General features: G+C 49.1%; 2 protein-coding genes across 5 annotated transcripts; both read right to left on the bottom strand.

Moving 5' to 3' along the window:
* Positions 1 to 363: 363 nt before the first annotated feature.
* LOC147039493 (SH3 and cysteine-rich domain-containing protein 2-like) lies at positions 364 to 9,100 on the bottom strand. Of its 3 annotated transcripts, none has more exons than XM_085903122.1 (12): positions 8,970 to 9,100; positions 8,268 to 8,304; positions 7,085 to 7,179; positions 5,248 to 5,611; positions 4,762 to 4,856; positions 3,150 to 3,234; positions 2,887 to 3,063; positions 2,737 to 2,792; positions 2,560 to 2,648; positions 2,130 to 2,181; positions 1,504 to 1,641; positions 364 to 1,098 (listed from the first exon to the last, which is right to left on the bottom strand). In XM_085903122.1, exons 1-12 carry the CDS (start codon positions 8,979 to 8,981, stop codon positions 1,000 to 1,002), a joined length of 1,299 nt encoding a protein of 432 aa, XP_085759248.1. In that variant the 5' UTR covers positions 8,982 to 9,100; the 3' UTR covers positions 364 to 999. The 3 variants fall into 3 exon arrangements, with proteins under 3 accessions (XP_085759248.1, XP_085759250.1, XP_085759249.1); XM_085903124.1 differs by having other exon boundaries at positions 7,085 to 7,192; positions 8,970 to 9,058; XM_085903123.1 differs by having other exon boundaries at positions 7,085 to 7,613; positions 8,970 to 9,053.
* med1 (mediator complex subunit 1) lies at positions 8,982 to 18,443 on the bottom strand. 2 transcript variants are annotated; one of them, XR_015063264.1, is made up of 18 exons: positions 16,973 to 18,443; positions 16,246 to 16,352; positions 16,020 to 16,098; positions 15,774 to 15,828; positions 15,565 to 15,697; positions 15,465 to 15,493; positions 15,324 to 15,395; positions 15,153 to 15,227; positions 14,879 to 15,042; positions 14,690 to 14,801; positions 14,414 to 14,538; positions 14,171 to 14,298; positions 13,816 to 14,017; positions 13,641 to 13,736; positions 13,421 to 13,526; positions 9,513 to 13,340; positions 9,411 to 9,436; positions 8,982 to 9,100 (listed from the first exon to the last, which is right to left on the bottom strand). XR_015063264.1 is itself a non-coding variant. In XM_085903117.1 (16 exons), exons 1-16 carry the CDS (start codon positions 17,088 to 17,090, stop codon positions 9,560 to 9,562), a joined length of 5,382 nt encoding a protein of 1,793 aa, XP_085759243.1. In that variant the 5' UTR covers positions 17,091 to 18,443; the 3' UTR covers positions 9,107 to 9,559. The 2 variants fall into 2 exon arrangements, 1 of the variants encoding a protein (XP_085759243.1); XM_085903117.1 differs by lacking the exon at positions 8,982 to 9,100 and having other exon boundaries at positions 9,107 to 13,340.
* Between the last annotated feature and the right edge of the window lie 1,134 nt (positions 18,444 to 19,577).

The following is a 19,577-nucleotide window of genomic DNA, read 5'->3' as shown; positions in this document are numbered from 1 at the left end:
TGTCAACCAGCTTGTCAAACAAATGACGGCGCACACAAAGAAATGAAGGAATCCATCGCATTTTATTGGGCGACGGCAAAATACGCAATATGGCCTGTCGAAAAAGGATCCTGAGCCCAAGTGTGTATTTTTGTAGGCGTGCGCAGACAAAACAGAGCCAGTAACTCGATGGGCTGTGCATAGTGTTGCTTCAGAATGCTGAAATGGGTCAAACAGAAAATGTCTTTTTTGACTGTAAATACCTTTCCAGATTTATACTGGACAAAAGTGGTTAAGATGCAACAGTAGTGCAAATGAAAACAAAAACGGTAAGTGGTGCTCTGTTATAATTGTGGTATCAATGCTTGTATTAGTCGCAGAGTAGCATGAAGGTTTTATTTACACTTATTGCTTTTACATCTTTTTTTTTTTTTTTTTTTTTAAACGCTGGCATTCCGAGACGCACGATGTGACGGCACATACAGGATGAGTACAGCAGATAAGGCAAATTGGAAGTGTTGAATTTACAGTGACCAGACTAGCAGAGGTGCAATGGTGTAGAGACATTTACACGTATCCCTTTTAGCAGATGCTAACATCAATAAGATTTAGCTCACAGCTCATGACTAGCGTGAAAACAATTAGAGAAGTTGAGTTGACGGAAAAGCGCCTCAATGTTTCTCTTGTTGATAGTGATGATGTCATCTATGACTATTGTTATTATTGTGTACATAATGAATACGAGACCCGACACACGTGACAAAGCCTTTTGTAGGCTTCCCGCGGTCCTATCGCATTTTCTGAGTTAGAGGTGAGGTAGCCTGACTTCCCGTTCGTTCTCCTTGACGCTACATTTCCCACATTGCTCTACACGGTGAGTAGCTGGAAAGAAAACAAAACTAGCAAAGCTGTTGTTTCCTACCCTGTCAGCAAGGGCGTTTGGAGGTGGGAAAAACATTCCCGAGGACTCTTCCGGCAATTTATTATGAGCACAATTATCAGTACTATTATTAGCCGACGTCATATTTCGAGCAAAATGTCCGCCGGCACCAAGCCTCGCTTCTTGCCGCTGCTCAAGCGCAGGAAACCGTCCGTCTCCTCGATCTTGCCTACGCAGATCTGCGGCGGGAGAATGGGGGGGCGAGGGACAAGCCAGGATTTGGGAAGGATGAATTATGGGCAAGAAAAAAAAAATAGTCGGACAATAAAATGGCCAAAGGATGGGAGTCCAATTGAGGGGAAAGGAATGCGAACAATGTCGAAAGGTGAGTGGAATAAAGGAAATGCACAAGCGATGGGATAACAACGAGGATGAGGTGGGGGTGGTGTTAAGGACGATGGATTGGGAGCGAGGGAAAAGAGATATTGGAAAAATATGTAAGTTCTTCCGAAATGTGACTACAAGTGCGCTGCGTCACAATGCAAATATGTATTCTGTCACTCCAGCACTTTTCCGCATTCATTTACATACATTGCTTTTAATGTATTCGCTAATTCTGTCTACGTGTGTGCGTGAGAGCTCACCTGGGCCTCTTTCACCGTCATCTGGCCTTTGTCGCGGTTGCCGTGGAAACCAGCCATGACCTTCCACACTCGCTCGCCGGGGCGCACCCGCTGCACAAAATTGGCGGGGAAATATCCCACCTTGCCGCGGCTTTTCCCCTGATCATAAAAACACACACACTTGTAAAGGCCAAATTACCTTACAGGATACTTGTGATTATCTTTTGGTGAAGCAGCATGTGGCTCATTTTTTTATGCGTGCATAGGCACGTGTTATTTCAATCATTATTTGCTGATTATTTACGCCTATTTGAATATGAGCTAAAACAAAAACAATCGGTTCTTATAATTAACGACGTGAGAACAAACGGCACAACGACGTTTGCGGCGGGCTAATCCCACACCCCGGCCTAGACAAAGAGTCAAATCCAACAAATATGGTCAACACTACAAAACACGGACGACATCCTTCCCTCCCCACGCTAACTGGTCGTGCTAACACCCACGTTCCTTGACTTTCAAAGGCAAGCGGGCGGCTCTCAAGTCTGGCTGCCTCGTCGGACTGGAGGAGGCTTGACTGATTGCACAAGTGCCGGGATGGCTCACGAAAGGTAACGGCAGCCAAGACGACAAAGATGACGACTCACCTTCCACCAGTCCTCATTGGCGTCATCTGTCACTTTGACACGATCGCCGGGCCTGGAGGATACACACGAGAAGCGGCTAGCGTTAGCTGTAATTGTATATGAAGGCTGAATAAGAGCGTCATAAATTCAAGACATGAATTTAAATTCATGAGTCAGGCTGATTTCTCATGATTTATTTATTTTTTAGTTCAACTCTCCTCTATTGTGGAACGTGTCACTTATAAATGTCACAAGATGATTTGTGGTGCAAAGATTACAGGTGGGCGCCAGAGCGTACTCCTTCCTCCAGCAACTAATGGGTTCTTTTCACTCTTCCTGTCATAACGGGTATAGGAGGAGGGAAACGGGCCATAGTTCATAAGACCACTAACGCAAGCATAAATAACAACATAAATACATATACTGCACTAATAACAATAATAGGACTGACTGTAATTCCAAGTCGTTGCTCTCCTGAGGCAGGAACTTGTAGAGAGCCACGTAAGTGTGCATGGAGTGGATCTCCACACGCTTGGGAGTCTGAAGGAAATCACATGGAGAAGAGGAAGAGAAAATGAGGATAAGGAAGAAGAGCAAAAAGAATAGAGGAGGATGTGCAAAGACCCACCTTTAGGCTAACTCGCTCTTCGGAATCTGCCTTCTCGCTTTCAGGAGGCGTGAGCACTGGATGGACACAAAGAGGAAGAAGAAAAGCAGAGAGTGTTGAATGGCCAGGCAACTGTGGACGCCACATTGGGTGGACCGAAACGTAACTTACTTCCTGGAATGGGCTCCTCTTCTGCGATTGGCTGATTCTCCAGCTTGTCTGGGAGTTTCTCAACCTCGTGACGGGGCGACTCGGAGATGCTGCCGAAGCTGCAGCGACTCATCTGAGCCAGCGACGTCCCGTAGCGTAGCGCTTTGTACACGGGGTCCACCGTGGCGGGGTCCACCTCTGCGATGGGACAAAACGTGCCACAGGTTTTGACATCCGACAGCCGATGAACAACAGCGTCCACGCAAACGCACTCCCTCACTCACCCTGCACCTCAGGAGTCTCCCTGACGACGCCCAGCGACTCATTGGTTAGTAGAGGCGAGCTGAAGTTTCGCTTAAAAGCTCCCGTCTGGAGAGAGACGGCGTGCGAGAAGTGACGGGTGAGGCAAAGCTCAGGCTTAGGTGAGGGTGAGAAGAAGCAGCAAATGGTGCACACACATTATCAAGCGGCTTGATGACTAAAAATGACCGTCCACTGACAGACTGCGGAAGATCAAGCGAGAGCGGGATCAGCGGGAGCTTTATTTAGCACGAGGAATACAACGCACGTCGGGATAAATTACAAAGGCAGCTTTTCTCACCTTGATGTTGTCGTCTAATAATAGCCGCGTATGACAGTGAAGCATTAACATTTTTTTCCCCGAGACGACTTGAATGGAAATGTGCGGTCATGTCTTTAGTGTGTCCCTGCAGGTCATTATTTGAGGCGAGGCTGTGCTCAGCAGGTCTCTCTTAATGAAACTGTTTTTCTTTACGTTCAAGTAACGCTGATGCCACGGCAGCAAGAATACGGAGCGGCTTCAATTAAAAACAATGACGGGCACGCTCCGCTATTGAACGTGAGCATGCACTTGGGTGCTGTCAGGGTTTATGTCCTGATCTATTTTAAACCTTCAAAGATAGCCACTCGCACAAAATGGTCACCTATGCAAAAAAAAACAGCTGCAAAACTGGGAGAGAGCAGTGCTTTCTTACTACTAAACCTACTTCTGCCTAAAATATACCCAAACATTTGAAATGCTGTAGGAAAGAAGACGTGTGGAATAAAGAGTCAAAAAAAAATCCTCCGCACGGAATGAATATTTCAGGCTGAAGTCGCTCAACATCATGACTACCTAAGCACATTTGCGAGTGTGCTTGCTCAGCGTGCGACTCCCCGGCAAGTTCTGCGGATGTGCGGCTGCTTTCCGAAATGTCCAATCCCCGCTTTGATGAGTGCGCGGCCATCCAAAAGGACAGCCGCGATGGCGGTTTGCTTCCGTGCCCTCAAAGGCGGCGAATTTCACACTGAATTAAGCCGGGCCAGCTGGTTGGGGGGCAGATATTGATTTTGAGGCGGAGGAGGGGAGGGGAAATGTAGTAACGTGACAAGATGGCAATGGAGCGAGAGGAAGCGTGAAAAAAGCCCCTCAGTGTCGTACGAGACGTGAACCATTTTCTAGTTTATTCCGTACCTTTTGTGACCTTTCGCACGTGGGTCAGTGTCTTAATCATCTGCGGGCCATTTTAAATTTGCGCTGACATGATCCTCTCTGTACAGGACGGGGGGGTTGAGGGGGTTGAGGCTAAGCCCATTAGAGAGACTCAAAGACCAACCATCGCAGCGTTCAGATGCCGCTGTAGCCTAGCGTGAGTCACCGCGCACTCTGCCGCGATTAACCGTGCGAAAATATGCGCCCACTGTGAAGCGGATTACTCGTACTGCAACGGAAGAGCAACTCAATCACGTCTGTGCGATTATTGGCTGGCTCAACGTTTTCCCCCTCGCGCTTGCAACAACACGAAATGCTAACGCTACAATGCAAAGGAGTTTTATGCCAATGCGTGTAAGCAAGGGTGACGTTGAGCCATTGCTAGCTTGCGTCCGCTTCCCTACCTTGCCATTGCAGGGTTGCTGGGACAGCTCGGACGAGCACCACAGGTGAGCGGCGAGCTTGCAGGCTTTGCAGCGTAGACCTTGCTTGGAGTTACCTGCGGCGACATCCACATTCATTACATTGTGAGAAAATCATAGAGGTAGATTGAAAGAATACAGATGATGGTCCTGGAGTGGATTGGCTGAGTGGTGCTTTTCAAGACAAACGATAAGATTTGTGCACTGACAACAAAGCACAAATCAACTTTGTTTGGGTCTGGAAACAATTTCCTAAGAGGTTATTTGGCCTTTAAAACCAGCACTTCAAGTGCTCAGCGTATCGACGGGTATCTTTGTTTTTGAATTTTCTCGTTCGTGTAAAATGTAATGGATCTAACATTTCAGTCAACAAAGCCTTGGCTGAAGGGATTTCACAGGACAGGCCCGACTAGTTTACAACCTAAATGGGGATCAGAGAAAATTAAAACTGGATGTACACGGTTTTACCTTGGATCAAATGTTTGCATTGCTCGCAACTGGCCGGCCTGCGGAAGACGTGCTCGTGGAAACAGTGAGTCTTGAGAGGCGCCGTGGGCGGGGTCGAAGACTTGGGCTCAACTTTGGTGCTCAGGGACAACGCGGGACTGACTGATAGCGAGCGCGGCAACAGCGACGGGGTGGGGCTGACGGACGGCGAAAGAACAGGCGGGCGTTCGCAGGCCAGGGGCAACTCGGGCAAGGCGGGTGGCGTTGGGGCGATGATGAGTGTGCAGGGGGGCCGCGAGTCGCTGGGGCTACGCTGGAAGAAGTTGTCCACGCTCTTGCTGCGCATCACGGACTTGAAGGACAGCGAGCGCTTCAGACGCTGCAACTGGAAGGAACGGAAACACGTCAAGTTGGCAACATGCTGCCTAAATAGTTGCAGCGGACATCAAAACAGGAAGTACATGAGCATGAATCATGCATGAGTGCCTTTGAAAGAAAGAACACAAGGACAGCACGGAGGAGATTTAGCGCTATGACGCCATTTGTCCTAAAAGTCCCATTTTCAAAGAACGTCCTTTTGCAGTCAGGCTTTTTTTTCTCCCCTTCCATCTCCATCACCCTTGCCCCACCTCCTCCTCTCGACTTCCTGACTTCACAAATTTGCCACGCCTTGTGAGCGGACGCCAATCGATAAGCCTTTTAAAAATTCCCGTTTGATTAGTTTCATTGAGCGGATCCGCCCTGGCGTGAATCCGCCACTCCTTTCATCATGAGCTCAATAAAAGCGAGCTGATGAGGTGAACACTTGTTTAGCGCTGTCGGTGAAGCAGCATGCGGCTCATTTAGCTAATGTTGTCGTTGCACTAAACAAGAACGAGAAATTTGGATTTTGTGGTGTTTAAAACGTCCAATTGATCTAAGCAGGTAGCTGCTCTTGTGCTCCTTCCTCTGGGAGCAAAGATACCAATTAGCGTGAGCGATGAAGAGCCGCCTCGGTTGACCCACTTTTTTTTGGGGGGCGTTCAAAAATATTTTTCTCCCCCATGTATTTCAGTTTTGCTATGGGTGGTGGGGGGGGGGGGGTATGTGCAGGCTATTGAGTAAGAGGGGTGAAAAATCTCCATTACATCCTTTTTTTGCCTCCCTTTTACCCCCCGCACACACCCTCTACTCAATCATTAATTTATCCCAGCATTCTTCACAACAGCCTATTTATAGAACCCTCGGGCAAAGACTAGTCTCTGTGCTCATTTTTTATTTCCCTCACACAGACTGAAGAACATAGAAAGCTCTTGTCACAAAAGACTGCCAGAACAAAAAAACAAGTGGGGTGCTACAGTATATTCAGAGAGGGGCAGTATTACTACAGTAGGTCGCTTTCTAGTATTCCGTCACTAACTAAAGTCGTAGGCACTCGGCAATCAGACTGATTTTGATAGAATATTATACATTAATGTCACTTGGCCATACATAGTAGATATATGATGAATAAAGCAAAATACAAGAAAAGCACCTGCCACAACATTTGCAACATGACCTTTGCAAGACAGTGCAAATGTCAGTTTACATATCATCTGTGAGGTTCATTTTGACAGTGCGGGCTGGCTGATGCAAACTATTTTTTGCTTTGTTTGTGGCTTTTAAATGTTCAGCACAGGCACTCAGCGTGACGTGTAAGAGCGTGAGGTCAGGTAAGAAGAATTAATGCAGCTTAAGTGTTATGCAATATTTTAGTTGGTCTCGCTGACAGATTAAAACTTTGCATAAATAATAATAATAATAGACTTCAAATGGTTGTCGTTAAATTAAATCTGGGGTGCCCAAAATTAATACGGCAAGGGTGGAGGTGTGGTTTTACCTTGGACTCTGGCTGGCTGGGCGCAGTGGACGGTGGTCTCTGGAGGTCCCGCCGCTGTGGCTCGTTCTCCTTCTCGCTGATTTCCGTCATGTCAACTGAAAAGAAAGTCTGTGTTTCTTAGTCGCGAGGAGGAGAAAAGCGGCGAAAAGAAGAGGAGAGCGGCGACGTGGACATGGCGGCAGGAGGTCGTCCAAGTTCGGCGTCTTCATTGGGACGATGCATCCCGTCTAGAGAGCCGTCCCGGTTGTTGACTTAAACGGAAGGACTAGGCGTCAATTCAATGCATTTAAAGTCTATTCGGGAGCCGGTATCTTGTAGGCGCCGGCTGGCTTCTCGTTCATCCACTTTGCTGCTCCACTATTCGACTGTACAGTACAATTCCACATGCGCTCGATGGCAACTTTGTTTTCCCTATGACGTTGCGCTTACCTCAGTCCCGATTGGCCCAAAATGGCCGTTATGGAGGAGGTAAACCGGGATTGGATGGGATCGAAGTAGTGGGCGGTACTTTGCTATTTGCCCGATGACGCTAAGCAAGACACGCCCCCAGTCATCATACTGTACTGTACTTAGCATTTTTACATTTTCAAGTATGATACCAATGTGATGCCTTGATTTGAGTTTAATGACCTCTCAGATTGCTTTTACATGTTAATTTCGTCCTAGTAACGGAAAACACTCAGATCTCTTCCCCCACAGAAATAAATTGAAATGCTACTAATCTGGTCAAATGTCCCCCGCAAAACAATAACATTACCTACATTCTTTAACTTTGGACTTTGCTGCTAAAATCCAGTTTATGTTTGAGGAAAATTATCCTGGAGTTTTGCTCAATGGCCTTTTAACTGGACATTGTGCAATAAAATCTAAATTATGTGTGCTGCTGATACGAGAAAGCTTCATTCCAACACTTTAATTGGACATTGCCTCAAATGGGTCAAAACTACTATTTCCTGATTGGCAAAAAAAAAAAAAAATCTTTAATGATGTAAGACATAGGCCTTGTGAGATCCATTATTCATCACTTTGAAGAGTGTTTTAGCAGCCATGGCCTACATTTTTTTCCTGTGCAGAGGACAATGTTATTTCTTGTTTAAGAGTGATCATATCTGCATACAGGCCATTTATTAACTCTTAATGAAACCACAATTCATGAAATTAACAAAAGCCATTTGGTACTTACTACATTTGTGGTTCTCCAACGTCTTTACAAGTACCACCTAAAAAATGCATATACAAATTAAAAAAATCCAAATCAATTTGAAAAGGCAAAAGTGTTGTACAGTTTAATACAACTGAACTGCACTTGGGCAAAAATTTCATCGCATAAGACTGCATTTTTTTTCTTTGCTTCAGGCTGCCAAGACCGGAGAAGCACTTTTTATTTCTTCCTTTTTTCTCTTTCAATTTCTCTGACATTTGACAAATTGCTTCCAGTCCACACGGCCGCTCTAATGAGGCGCTTGTTGCGGCGTGCATTTCTGCTCAAAGGCAGAAGGAAACAAATGCTCAAGTTTGTGCCTAGGAAGGAGACAATTAGGCCAAACTTTTCAGAATCCAAAGAGACTACTTGTCATTCCAGTGGAAACAAGATGAAGCCGCAGCAGCAGATGCTGCTGCTGAAGGCTTTAAATGAAGATGAGTGAAGGATGAGCCCATTGGGAGGTCACTGGAGAGACTGCTGGAATTCAATGACTTTAATGTATCATATATTGCATTGATTTTGCTCTTACAATACCATTCATTAATTTACTTCTTTGCAATCAAATGTCAGTCATATGGAACACAGCGTAGTTGATGCACTGGAATTTTTCTACATAATAAACTAGCTGTGTGGAGGCTATATAAACTCAAATGTTGCATAATATGCTTAAAACGGAGTCACCTTTTGATGCATCTCTGATACAATGCCGCCCTCTAGTGTACTTGAGTGGCAGTGCTCCAAAGTAGGGTGAAAGGTACATTTCTCACCAGCGCTCCAATTTTACGTTTACTTCCTAGGGGACTTTGCCGTTGCTGTAAAAAAACAAAGAGAGGAAGTTAGGACATTTATGAAAGTTCAAATATTTATTGAACATGTAGAAAGAAGGGTGGTCTCCAAAATCCCTTATTGTTAAAATCTAGTCAGCTTTAACACCAAAAGGTAGAGCAAGAATAATGTTCATTTCTCCAAAAATCAGTCCTCAAAGAGTCTGGCCGAGAATTGCTAACCAAAACAGCTGCACCTATGCAGGCGTTGAGGAAAACAAATGCACTCAGGTCACAAATTACGCAAACAGTATTTCTGGGGTGCATTTATTTTACTAAATTAAATAACAATACTTACATTCTTCGATTTTTCTGTTTGTGGTCCTTGGAAGAAAACATCCCAAATTAATACATACATCTTGCATATCCACAAATAAGTGACCTGTGAGCATTTCTTCACCTTAAAAAGAACATCAAATAAAAACGAAATATTTACAAATGGTGACATTAAAGGTTGCCGGTGAGCGCCGAGTCCATGAGGTCGTCATCTTCGTTCCTCATATAGATGGGACTGGAGCGTGAGGGCCGCTCAGAGGCGAGCATGGACAAGGAGGACTCCGAGGCTGAGATGGGCGAGCGGGACCAGCCGTCTGCCTTCACGGGGTGCGACGACGGGCCGCCCGTCATAGATGACTTCTTCTTCTCCTTGTCCCGTTCCCTTTCGCGTTCCCGCTTCTTCTTCTCCTTTTTGTGTTTCTTGTGCTTCTCGCCGGAGCCCAGCGGGACAGAGCTCATGTAGTCCTGTTGGGCGGGCAGCGGTCTCGGCGTCTGGTCGTCGTCGGAGCTTGGGCTGTTCTGATGGGACTTCTCGGCCACCGAGCTGCTGCCCGACTCGCTCTCGCTGTCGTGGTTGAGCGGCGTGTGGCCGGGCGAGCGGCTGTGGCTCGGGGACGAGCGGTCGTGCTTGGGCGTGGAGCCGCTGAACAGCGGCGAGGCTTTCAGGCTGTTGATCTGCGGCCGCATGGAGTCGCCGGGGCCTTCGCCGCCGCCTTTCTGCAGCGTGACTTTCGCCTTGATGCTGGGCGAGCCTCCGTCGGGTTTGCTGATGATGATCTTGGCCAGGCTCACCGCTCCCGTTTTGGGGTCCATCAGCTTTTTCTCACCGCCGGGGCCGCTCGAAACGGACACTTTAGCCTTCCCTTCTTTGTCAGGCCTCTCCCGCTTGTAGTCTCCACTTTGGGAGGACGTGGAGTGCTTGATGGGAGGCATGTTTGGAGGGGGCACATTTCCAGGAACGCTGCCGCTCGGGGCCCCGGGACAAGGCGGGCCCGCGGGCGGTCCGACTTCACAACCGTCTTCCCCCACACCGCCCACGCTCTTCAATTTGTCAATGACCGCCGTGAGGGATGGTTTCTTGTTTCGACTAGGAGACTTGCCTTTAGCGTTTGGGTTGTTGGCGTTGTTCTGGCATGCTCCCCCACTGCCGCCTCCGCCGCTCCCGCCACTTCCACCACCCCCTGCACTATACTGGGACTGGGAGCCTCCAGAAAAGCTCATGGAAGCGGAAGAAGAGGAGGAGCTAGAGGATGAGGATGTGGAAGTTGAGGGCGTCCCGCTCATGGGCTTTTGGGAGCTCATACTGCCCCCCCCAGAGGAAGACTTGGACCCCCCTTGGCTGCCGGCTCCCGAGCCCATTGGGGATTTGGCCTTCGAGGAAGGTGGAGTTCCCGGCACCTGGGACTGCTGGATTTTCATGGGCGAAGACAGCTTTTCACCAGAGCTGGCGGAGCGGGAATGAGAAGGGGAGATGTTGGGCTTGATGTTGGGATTCATAAGCGACCCGGGAGGCTTACCGCCTTGAGTTTTTATCTTGTTAGCGGTCCCCAGTCCACTCGCACCGCTTCCTGCACCAGAGAGTCCGTGTTTGGCGATTGGGGACGAGCCCGGCTTACCCACCCCCATTCCCTGAGAAGAACCCTTAGAATGGGACGGTCCCCCGCTGATCCCGGCACTGCTCCCTGACTTGGAGCTGTTGCCTTGCGCCATGGAGCCTTCCTTGGTTTTGATCTTCCCAGACGAAGAATGGGAATGGTGGCTTTTGCTGCTGCTCGTGGCCCCGGTTCCGCCGGTGCCGCTCAAGGCTGAGCTGCTGGACGTGTAGCCGCTATGGGAGGAGGTTTTCCCACCGGTTATCGTCCCCTTCGGGATCTGAATGGTAATCTTGGGAATGGGAGGTGTGGCGCCGCCAGGTGGCGTCTGTGAGCATCCCGAACTTCCCGGAGACTTGGAGCCTCCTCCGCTCAAGCTGCCACCGGAGCCAGAGCCGCCGCTGGGTGGCGTGTACGGCCGTCCGCCTGAACTGTGGGAGGGCGACTTCCCGTCTGGGTCCAACTTTTTACGTTTGGGCTGCTTCTCTTTGGATTTGCCCTCGCTGGATGGAGTCCTGCTACGTTTCACCTGTTTGCCCTCAGTGGAAAGGCTTCCCATTCCGGAGCCGCTACTTCCGCTGCCGCCGCCATTCTCCTCCTTTTGGCGCATGAGGCTCTGTTGTTTGACTTTGGATTCTGCACTTTTGAAATCGACGCATGCCGACCCCAAGCCCATCATGAGGGGACTCTGGGAGCCTCCGAAATGAGTGTCTCCCAAATCCGGTGCTTGACCGAGAAGTGGTTTGCCAGTGCCGCTGTTGCCTCCAAAAAACATCCCCATATCAAAAGGGTCTTTCAGTGAGGGCTCTGGGGTGTTTTGTCCGTGCGGCGTGGGATTCTGGGGCGTACCCGACGGCGTGTTCTGCTGACTGCTACCACCGAAACCCTTGACCAAATCCATGTCTCCGTCGGCGCTCGGAGAACTGTCTTCAAAGCAGTTCTGGGAGATGCCGTGACCGGAATTCAGCAGGTCGGGGTTGAAGTCGGCCGCATCCGGGAAGAAGTTAGTGGAGGACGAATCGCTGGTGGGTGTGGCCGCGGCCTCGGCGATCAGCTCGGCAGCGTCTGTGAAAGGGTTCTCGTTGCTGTTGGCGTTGAAAATGTCTGCCGAGTCAAACACGGCACTGCCTTGTCCTGAACTGGAGGAGTCGCGAATGGGGGTCCCCAGCGGACCCGCTTCGTCACCGCCGCCACCTATCGGATGCTGGCCTCCACTGCCGGCTTTCCCGGTTTGCTCAGGCAAATCTGACAGAATTTCCGTGATATCCGGTCCGATGCTGTCGGAGCTGGAGAGACGCACCATGCGGGGAGGCGCCGCGCCCGGCGGCGGCTGAGCCTGGATATGAGATGGCGGATAAGGCATGCTGGGGCCGGAGGGAGGGGTTCCGCATTGGCTCGGAGCTGGAGTGATGCTGTGGGGCGTGTCCAGGCCGTCCCCCGGCAGATTGACGTCAAAGATGGAGTTTTGAGAAGCGTCGACATCCATGGACAGAAGCTCGCGATGGAAATCGTCCTCGTGCGTGACCGCGTGGTGCTGATGGTGCGACATGGACGACGGCTGTTGAGATTTCATACCCAAAGCGCCTGCGGCCGTTCCCCCTGCACCAGGAGTCCCTGGCAACAAGCCCCCCTTCTCTGGCACTCGCGGGCGCTTCTTCTTGCCTTTCATGCCTCCTCCGGGACAAGCGGCCCCCATGCTCTCGGTACGAGGTGACCCGGAGGAGGAATTTTGTCTCTCGAGTGGACTGGAACCGTACAAGGCGGCAAAGTCTTGCGAAGGGTTGTCTTTCAACAAGTTCATGAGCATGGGATGATTCTTGGTGTTGCTAGCAGGCGAGGACGTCGGAGGCGGAGGAGTCTGGTGAGGCGGCGGCGCGTTCTGCGAGCTGGGACTGGAACCCACGCTTCCCGTTATCTGCAGAAGACTGGTCAGGATTGGATTCTGCGTCACTTTGCTGTAGTCATCTGTATGGCTTTGACCCTGCTGCTGCTGCAGCTGCTGTTGTTGTTGTTGCTGCTGTTGCTGCGCCTGCTGTTGTTGCCCAACTTGAGCTTGGCACTCTGTTCCTTGTCTTTCGCCACAAGACATCCCGAACAGAGAGGTGATGGGCCCGGTAAAATTAGGCCCGCCGGGTGGTCCACCTCCGGTGGGTGTGCTGCCGCCGGTGAGTCCCAGGAGCCCCATAGGGTTGGTGCCATCTCCGCCTGGCATGTTGTAAGTGGGACTGCCGGATGGTGGCGGGTTATTTTTCACCATGGTCTCCACCGTCTGCGCAATCAAAGACAGGGCTGGAGTGTCTGCCTGGATTGTCTCCGCTTTCCTCCGGATGGCCCGCATTGTCACAGGGATGGACATACACCTGAGACAAGAATTGTGTATTTATAATTCATTTGACCAACGATATAATCCTCAAAGCAAGTATTTTTATTTGGCAAATACCTCTGGACCACTTTGGTAATGAAATCATCGGTGCAGATGAGCGCATCAGACAGCCCTTTATAAAGCTTGCAGGACACCTGTCTGGAGTCGATCACATCCATCACAACTGAAAGGCGGAGGGAAAAAAAAGATGCATTGAAACATTGTGTGGACTGCTCCTGGCACCACAAGTGGGAATCAGGTTGACTCAACTGTGTATTGTTTGGGTGTGAGAGCTTACCGCAGACTAACGATTCATTGACGGGATGCTGGAAAGAGACGCTGAAGCTCGAGTCTGTCAGGGGGCAAACCTCAAACTGCAGCAGGCCGACGCTATCTGAAAGCCAAATGAAAACAAGAATTAACTGATACGCATTGCTGGCTGACCAAACCAGATAAAACAGCGGCCCGGCTACCTTCTTTGATGGACGTCCGCTTGACACAGCTGCCAATCAAAGTGTTGTACGCCGCCTGATGCCGAATGATGTCCAAGAGGAGGGGCACCTGAGCCGGGTGGCGAAAGGGGATCTTGCTCACCAGGGCACCTTGTAGGCAATGACCATCCTGCACCGGGGCGTCGTAGTTTAGAAAGTAGCAGTGCTGCTGGTCTGGCAGCACCTGTTAGAGCACACAAAAAAGTTTGGTTTTTTCCCCCCCTCTCAAAAAAAATTCAATGTCTGATTCAATTGATTCCCCCCTCAAATCAATTTATAAAAGTGATATGTGTCAGGACGTATACTAGAAGGAAGAAAAAAAGTCTTGTCTGCTCACTGAGTAGAAATGCATGTTGTGTGAGGGCGGCAGAGTGGCGCCCCCATCCTCCAGGGACTGAAGTTGGCTCTGGACGATCAGCTGGTAGAGCGCAGACATGCGTGGGGTGCTTTCAAACACAGGAATTGCTGGAAAACACACAATTCATCAAATTGGCCCTGATGCAAATTGATTGGATTTTACTGGAATGATCAAACCGATATGACCTATCCTGCAAAATGGCACGATTTCTATGAAACTCACCTGTAGCGTTGCCCAGTCTGTGAATAAAGGACTGTGAGAATGGCATGGGTTGATTCATCTTGAGGAAAAAATAAGCGGGCAGGTCCACACAGTTGGAGTTGGTCACAGTGGAAAAGGAAGGTGTTCTGAAACAAATCAAACTCAATCAACCACCAGAGCATGCCTTTGACTTCACATCCGTGTTCCGAGCTTATCACGTTTTCCTACTTGTGTTATTTGTCATAGTCCAAAATGGATTTTGCGATACCACCGTATGTAACGTAAGATCTGCTTTACCCCTTGTTGTCCACCGGGTGCGATCCAGTGATGAGCGGCGCAATGGGGAGCTTGTAGGTGTTAGCCGTTCCCTCGATACTGACGGAAACGCTAACGCCCAGTGTGCGTGGCACTGTTGGTCACAGTCATCTTGTCAGGAAAAGACACACTAAAGCGGTTAACTCAGCAACATCCTGCATCAGCTTGTACCGTTGCCATCCGCCAGGTTGACGTGCACGCCCGTTCCCTCCTCGAATATGTCATACGGCGACACGTAGCACTGGAGGGTGACAAGATGGCCGCCGCTCCTAGCTGTCAGCAGGCCCACGCTGCCGTGGAGGATCGTCTCCACGGCGTTGGCGTTGGTTGCCAGCCTAAGGTAGATAGATGAGGAAATATTCAATTAAAATTACATTTGGATGAAAAGACCTTTTATTTTCTAGCTATTATCGCCGAGCCGCGCGAGTGAGGAAGGAGAAGTCACCGAAACATGTGCATCATCTTGGTGAGATCCAGCTCCAGAGACTGCAAGGCGATGTACATCTTAGTTTTCAGTTTACTGCAAGGCAAAAAAAATTAAAAAATCAATCCGTCAAAATGGACACCAAAACTGGGAGGGCTTCAAAACAAAACAAAGTAATATTTCAAAACCTACTTGTCTCCGGGAAGCTTATACAGGTCGACCAGTCCCTTGAGATGCTTGGAAAACTCCTCAAAGTTCTTGTCCCTGGTTAGGAAAAAACATGGAAGAAATGAACACGTCTTCACTGATACCAGCGGCAAATTTTAAGCTCACCTTAGATGTTGAATCAACTCAGGGCAGCTCTGTAACAAACACATTTGTTCAGTTTCAACCAAGCTCGAATTTGTGAGCCCCCCTTACCCAAAGGCCTTACCGTGGGGTTCTCTCCTTGATGGGCAACTTTGACATCCACAAGTTGGCCAGCGCCATCCAGTTGCACCTCCACGTAAAACATATCCGAAGTGATGTAACACTCTGTTCCGGACGGGCTAAGGTGGGAGCCCAGCCTGACCAAGAAAAGACCCCAAACCTGAGAAAGGTTTTTTCTACTAGAACACGCTTTCTGTACATGTGAACACTTACAGGTTTTGTCTCGCTATGGACTCAAGACGATCTGTCATGGACGGTAAAGATGAGACTGTTAAAAGAGGGACAGAGAATCAGTTCATTTTGTTGGCCTTGAGGCTCAAACATCTAGAATCAAAACACACGAGAACTTAAAAGTCAGAATGGGTGTACAAATCGTTCCAGTGTCTGGAAATGAAAGTACTCAAAGCCAAAAATTCCTAAAAATTTGGAAAAGCTGCTTTGAAAAGGTGTCCATCTCACCTTTGAGTGCCCTCTGCAGGGTTTCCAAACAGGTGAGCAGCAGCTGGTGAGCGGCAGCATTCATCATCCCGCGTTTTTCCTACAAAGCATCACGGTAAATATATTTTCTATTAATTTTGGGGGAAAATATGGGTTTGGCTGGGCAGAATTAAACTTGTAACCTGGATTACTTGTGTGTAAAGGTACCACCGTAATTGATAATGTCAATATCAGGATTATGTCTCACCATGGCCTGACGCACAACCTTACTGGTCTCCTGCCACGGACGGGACGCGTTGTGCTTGGCGTGAAGCCTCTCCAGCAAGGCAGCCATGCGACTCTGCTTCTCTGATTCTGGAAAACAAACATGCCAGTTCAACTTCTGGTGAATGTCCAGTAAGTCTGGGCGATTCATCAATTTTATCAGCAGGAAACAGAACCATGCACAGAACCTATTTCACATTTTGTATCACAAGGGGACTCGAATAGCCACGGCTGTAAATTGTCAATTTACTATCAATTGTGTTTAAATACATTTTTTGAGGAAAAAAATCCCACATTATTTGTAAGGACAATTTACAGTTTGACAAATATACATTTAATTTGAATGCCCTTTAAAGAAAGTAATTCCGTTAATTTGTCGTTATTTTGAGACCATACTGCCAAGCCGTATATTAAATATGATTTAAATATATCGATAGCATATATTACAATCCATATACTACTACTACTACGTAATGACCGAAACAAGGCAGCGGTACATCGTCCAATGGACCTCTTTTAGAGAATATCCGAGTAATATTCAGCCTCTAAATCTAGTTCATACTTCCAACCTACAATTAAAAAATAAAAGTGAAAACTTTCTGAGGCCAAATTGGATGCTACCTTAACGTTAGCCTCCGCTCGCTAGCTTAGCCAGGCTAGCGATCGGGCATGGCAGAGATTCGCGGGGGCCATAGGTAAATAACGCTTACCCGTCACTTCTTCCGTTTTCACTCGTTCTCCGTGAGACTGAACCGCCGCCGGCGGAACCGGGACAGAATTTTCTGTGGCAGGACTGCGCTGCATGACAACACCAGGCACCGCCGCCATTGTGTCCGCTTCGCGCTTCCTCCCTAGCGACCTGTGACGGCTTCCGTAGATACCGTAATACTCAAACAAAAAGCGCTCACTATTAACAATGACATAGTCTCCCACTAGATGGCGCCCGACTGCTGCAAACGAGCCACCCCCGTTTTGTTCCCTCCAGCATGACCCCTGAAGCGTCTCGTTAATCGACCCGTGGTGATGAGTGCCGTCTTTTAACAATGTGTACTTTTTTTCTGGTGCCAGGGAGGTAATTAAGCAAGTGGATGAGACGACATGGGAAGGGTGCACCTGAGCCCAGTTGAGCAGCTGAGCCTGCGCCAGCCAACGCGTTCGCTCACGACTCTCCGGGGACGCTTTTGCCACCAACCATTAGGACCTGCCCGTCAGACGCTGCACCGTACCACCCATAAGCCCTGTCTCGAGACACTCATTTGAAACCAACCCTGATTTAAAACCCCAACCCCGGCTTCAAGCATAATTTGAAACCCTACCACTTGCTTGAGACCCTAATTTAAACCCTTAAACCCAAGTCACATTTTAAAGCCCATTTGAAGTCACAACCCTGCCTCAAAACTATTTGAAACTCAAAGCCGCGGCATGAACCCCACATTTAAAGCCCTAATGCTTAAAACCCCACCCCATTTTTGAAATCCTAATTTGCAAGCCTAAATTGACCTGCGAGGCAACGGGCATTCAGAAAAGCCTTCTTCACACAGCTCGGCCTATTGAGGACCCACACGCTTGCAGTCCACAGCCACCAGGGAGGAAAGGAGGGGCGGAGGTTCTCTTTTGTAATTGATGTGCCCCAGCAGAGCTGCAGTTGGCACGCGCGAGACGCCGCGACGGGCACCGGTGCCAACAAAGGGGCAACGCGGGGCCTACGCTGGGCTGAATGAAGGTGTGGCCATCAATCAGAGGCTAGTTCACCTTAGCCTGCCAACCAGGGGGGATGGCGGCCACGCGCCTGGGCCCCCTTTGGGTTCCTCTCGCTGCCAAGGGGTGGCGCGGGGATGGAGACTGGCACCAGCCCGGCCTAATCCTCCGGGTGCAACAGCGCCATCGGGACTTAGGCAAGTTCAACTGCTGACGCTGGTCCACATCCAAGCTCGTTTCTGGATGCCATTCCCGCAGCTAGAGATGTCTGTCTTGAAACCATCATTTGAGAACCTGGCTCTGTCTTCAAATCTGGATTCCAAACCGTAACCCAATTGTGAAACTCTAACCGAAACTCCAAACACAAAAATCAAAGCCGTAACCTCATAAGCTCGATGCAGACGTGCAACCCAAAATTGAAAGCCGAATAGCCTAATTTAAAGCCCTCGAATTCTAAACCCGTCATGAAAGCCTCAATCCTTACACAAGCCCGCTTTGTGTCTATGAAGCATATTAGGCAGAATGGTGACATCAGAAGCATTACGAGCAGACGTCAGCCATTGTCTTTTTAAAGCTTTTCGAATGAGCTTCTTTCTTTCTCCATAAAAGTTTGAGATCAGCGAGGTGCCTGAAGGCTGGACACGGTCCAGGAAACAGCGCGGCATTAAAAGGGGGTGGGGGGCACTTTCTGCTTCCGTGGCGCCGTGTGCCTTGAAGTGTAAGGGCAGCTGGGAAGAGGAAGCGGGAAGACGAAGAGGAAAGAAGATGATGATGATGAGGAGGAGGAATATGGGGGGGGGTCCTATAGGACCGTTTGCGACTAGGCTCATTTGCACGGCGCCACTTAATTGGCTCAAACAATTAATTAATGTGTTGGAAAGTTGGCAGCAAAAGTTCATTTAAAAGGGTTTTAATATGCAATTAGGGAGAAGGCGGCGAGCTAGAAAGGAAGCACACGCGTGCAGGAAAGAGGATGAAAATGTCTTTTTTGGGAAGGGGAGGCGATCATATTTGGGGTGGTGGTGGAAAAAGAGGCGTGGAGAAGGAGGAGGTGGCGACGCCTTGATGGGCAGTTTGAAAGCATCCTGTTGTGAACACGTGACATTAAAACACATTATGTGCCCCCCCTCGAAAACAACAATAACAACCCCCCCCCCACCCTGTCTCTTTTTTTTCTTTCTCTCACCCGCGTGAAACATCGCATGACTAATGAGCGGAGCAGGTTGAAATCCTGGGGAAGATGTCCTTGGAAGACGAATGCATTTTCAGCAGAATAATTAACTTAATTAACAAATCCGCATGCATATTCATCAGCCTATTAATGTCTCCTCTGCGCGGCTTGATGAGCAGTGGGGTAATAACCGCCTCATTTGCATAGCGGCCTGTTCGCACCACGCCCGCCCCCTTTTAAAAGACGAGCTGCGGGAAAGAAAACGCGCCGGGCCGCCTGACGCCAAAGCCAAACCGTGGCTGGAAATGTAAATCCACGTTGGCGGTCAAGGTTGAGTCCAGGGGCGAGTGGACTCTTCTTGTTTGCTGAAGACGTTTCACCTCTGATCCAAAAGGCTTCGTCGATTCTAAATCTTGGGTGTGGCGCTCAAAACCTTCGTTGAAACC

The sequence above is a fragment of the Syngnathus leptorhynchus genome, chromosome 22 (genome assembly GCF_054491065.1).
Source record: "Syngnathus leptorhynchus isolate UIUO chromosome 22, UIUO_Slep, whole genome shotgun sequence".
Taxonomy (NCBI): Eukaryota; Metazoa; Chordata; class Actinopteri; order Syngnathiformes; family Syngnathidae; genus Syngnathus; species Syngnathus leptorhynchus.
The sequence above is the reverse complement of the archived record's forward strand: the minus strand, read 5'-3'. Positions and strand labels throughout refer to the sequence as shown.